This window comes from Aplysia californica, unplaced genomic scaffold (assembly GCF_000002075.1).
Source record: "Aplysia californica isolate F4 #8 unplaced genomic scaffold, AplCal3.0 scaffold00024, whole genome shotgun sequence".
In the NCBI taxonomy this organism is placed as follows: Eukaryota; Metazoa; Mollusca; class Gastropoda; order Aplysiida; family Aplysiidae; genus Aplysia; species Aplysia californica.
In genome coordinates, this window is record NW_004797294.1 from 1,654,917 (window position 1) to 1,658,842 (window position 3,926).

A 3,926-nucleotide genomic window follows, 5' to 3' on the forward strand; every position below is an offset into this window, starting at 1 on the left:
CCACACACACACACAAAAAAAAGAAAGAAAAATCCATATAAAACATTGCGAAATGTGCGGAATAATATTATTGCCTTTTTCGATTTCAATATTTTGGTGAGCGCCTGATTTCACCAGGATGTTTCACATGGTTTGTGTCTGATAGTTAAGAATAATTCTTATTTTGTGCACCTTTGTGGGGACGGTTTGTGTGTGTGTGTGTGTGTTAGAGAGTGTGTAAGTGTGTGTGTGTGTGTGTGTGTAAGTGTGTGTGTGTGTGTGTGTGAGAGTGTGTAAGTGTGTGTGAGTGTGTAAGTGTGTGTGTGTGTGTGTGTGTGTGTGTGTGTGTGTGTGTTTGGTGGGAGGGGATATAGAATACAGTCAAACCTGCAACAACGCCCAAGACAACCACCTGAATAAACGACCACTCCTCACTTTCCCTTTCTATAATACATTATTATTAAATAATATATTATATTATGATAGTCCAAGAGGAACACCTCTCTAAAATGATCACTCCTTCTCCTCGACAATGGATGGTCGTCTTGGGCAGGTTGGTTTGATTGTAGATCTGCTATAGGCTGCACATGCAGGGGCTGCAACCATTTTAGCAGTTGAATAACTCACAGTCACACCGGTATCACCGGCGTCTGCTGTGCAGCGGTCAGGCGCTTCTTCCTCGTACTCAGAAGACCTGAGTTCGATTCTCGAGCGGGGACTTATTCTATCGAGTATGTATATCGGTCTTTCTGCTGGAGCATTGATGAGTGTAAAAGTGGGAATCTTACTAGGTTTAGGCTCTGTTTAAAAAAAATATCATACATTATCGTCTTAATCTGCAGAAACAAAACATAATTTATAATATCTGTTGTCCCTCAACTTTTTTGTAAAATAGGAAATAAACCTTTTAGTGCTTTAAAATATCTATTTTGTTTGTTTGTTTTTGTAGTTTGATTTGTTTGTTTGTTAGGGGGAGGGGATGGACTGTCCGTAAGGTGTTGTTCCTTTTGTTTGTTTGTGTTGGTTGTTTTAATAGAGGGTGTGGAGAGAGGGAGGTTGGGAGTTACATGTTAACAGGCTTACCAATTTACCCGTAGCAAAGGAATTAGCGCTGCAAAAACAAAAAACAAAGCAGTAAACAAAGAGCCATTAAAAAATCCAATAACATGAAACGGCACACTTTGCATAAATAATTATTGTCCTCACTTCATACATAGGTCGGTAGACATCCCATAATAACAATATTTGCTGCGGAGTCCAGCAGACGACAAAGGCGACCAGGACGATAACCAGCATCTTGATTACCTGTTGAAGACCAAACATTGACAAACTGCTTTATCATTTAGTTTTAGAGAGAGTTTTACAGTTATTGCAACACAAATAAATAGGTCATATAAATGCCGAAGATTTGAGGTGCTACTAGAGGGTAACGTACTTAGTTTTAGAAAGAGTTTTACGGCTCTTATAACACAAATAGGTCATATAAATGCTGAAGATGTGAGGTGTTACTAGAGGGAAACATACAGAGTAAAGAAGGTGAAATATGTCATATTATTATTATAATGCATGGGCATGTTCTGAGAAGAGAACCAGACTCTATTGTAAAGACTGCACTCTACTGGACACCCGAATGACATAGCAAGAGAGGCAGACCCAAGGTGACCTGAAATGAAGTCCTGGAACCATCCGTGTGGGACATTGACCAAGATGGCCCAAAACAGACAGAGCTGGAGATCCTTTGTTGCGGCCCTAAACGCCAGATGGCGTATTGGATAGTAAGTAAATAAGTAAGTAAGTATTATAATGCCAAAGTTTGAAGTGTTGTTAGAGAGCAACATATACAAAAAAAGGAGGAGAGCTAAGGACAACGGACGTTTTGGAGCAAACCCCATCAGACCGCCTGCTAACACCCCACAACAAACAGCTGCAGGTAATATTTGGGGAACTATAAAGTATAGTAAGTAAAGTAAAGTCGTTCCCGCATCCGATCCGGACATTGGAGATTGCCTGGTTAGTGAGACAAGTTCCTGGGCCTTCGGCATATTGTGGTAAGGCCAGTTCCTTTCCACGCCGCTTTTACTTCCCCAACTTGAAGTCAGGTACCCATTATTACTGGGTGGACGGGAAGGGGCGAAAAAATCGGTGCCCTACTCTAACCGAGGCTCGGACCCGGACTCTCCGCTTCGGAGACGAGCGCACTAACTGCTCCGCCACCGCACCCTCATAAAGTATAGTACGGCCCATTTTTCGATCGTGCTTGACCAGATGCGCAGATCAGAGGTCATCATCATGGGGTAGCAGCTTTATAAGTAACAGCGGGCTTTGATTGTCGTAAACCGCGATGACAGTAGTAGCGGGAAAGGGGAGAGGGGGGTCTTTACTTTTACTGATGTATTTAACACCATGACGTTAACATTGTGTGTTGCCCCTGTACTGCTGCTTTTGTGCAAGACTGGCGTACAAGCGATCCTGGTTTGAATTCGTGGGTGGTTGGCGGGTTACCTGGTGTGGTTTGCTTCTTCTTTCCTATCAAACATCTATCGTCTTTATCTCACCTTCTTCTTTTATTGAGTGTGTTACTTTCTTGTAACACCTCTAATATTCTGGCGCTCATATAACCTTATATGCAGTTGCGTGCGATGTAAATTCTCTACTAAAACTAACTGAACTGGTTTGAATTCTTATTGGGTCATTCTGAATAATATCATAACATTAAGTTGTAAAAGAATATGGAATTGTTAGATAACTCTTTTTAAGCTCTCCGCCTACTTCTGACGGTTCTATCTAAGATAAATCCTGAATAGGAAAATGTATCCTCTTAAACAACACAATACAATATCTCTGAGATCATAGTAACAGCCTATATTGTAAATAAATTGGCGAGCACAGCATTTCGTGTACTCTTCATTTATGTTTTGCCTGATGGAGACTTTTATTTACTTTTAAACCCAAGACAAATTTACCTTCATAATTTGTGTGCGTGTTTGTATCTGTGTGTTTGTGTGTGTGTGAGAGAGAGAGGGACAGAGAGAGAGAGAGAGAGAGAGAGAGAGAGAGAGAGAGAGAGAGAGAGAGAGAGAGAGAGAGAGAGAGAGAAAGCAGCGGAGAATATGAATATGCAGGAGAGACGGAGAGTTCCGTAATAAATAATGGAATACTTGGATAAAGGCTCCAGGTTCCATAAATCTTTGTAAAGTATTCTCTCAAAAGTCATTTCCTCAGTCAGTTCCCTTCATCTCCTGCCCTTGCTCCACGAGTCTCATCATCCGATCGTTTGGCCTAAAAGGTTTTATTGATATATTTTTTTCCATAACACAACATCACCTCACAAGTAAAATGTTTAAGACTTAAAGAAACAAAACACAATTGGTTTTGAAGGTACAACACTCTGTCACAATACAAGAGGGGTCCTCTTTTTTAAAGTAAGTAACAGCAACCAGAAAAAACTGCTTGAGTAAGGGAAACAATTACCTTAAAAAGTTTTGTGAAACAACAGTAAACAGAAAAACAGAAAAGCCACTTTAATAAGTAAAAGACAAATCTAGCAAAACTTTTAAATGTCGAAATATTAGGACATATTTCAAACCTTAGTAAGTCCGTAGAAAGCACATTTTTCAAAATGAACAAAATGATAGATTGAAAATATTCTAAGCAAAACCATAATATAACATAATTGTTAGTACACCGACTATATATACGAATCGAGATACTTGTTAAATGAATACGACATGATAGGAATAGGTGGTCCCTTGTCACTTCACTTCACTTCACTTCACTGCCTGTGCTCGCCGCTATGGCAGCCGAATGGGACCGAATGACTAGGCAAATGTGGCCTGAAGAAGGTGGTATCGATAAATAGTCTAAAACAATCGAACATTGAGCAGCTACACAGGGCATATGTGTGAATTAATGATCTGGCAAGATGTTTAAAGTCAGGTAGGTATCGA

The 3,926-nt window shown here is 40.2% G+C and overlaps 1 protein-coding gene across 1 annotated transcript in view; it reads right to left on the reverse strand.

Annotated features, from left to right (window-relative positions):
- The window catches only part of LOC101862088 (QRFP-like peptide receptor), a gene marked incomplete in the record, with an annotated part of 15,824 nt that overhangs the window by 2,278 nt on the left and 9,620 nt on the right, over positions 1 to 3,926 (reverse strand). Inside the window, 1 exon segment of the mRNA XM_013088752.2 lies at positions 1,186 to 1,284. Coding sequence (XP_012944206.1) covers positions 1,186 to 1,284 — 99 coding nt within the window.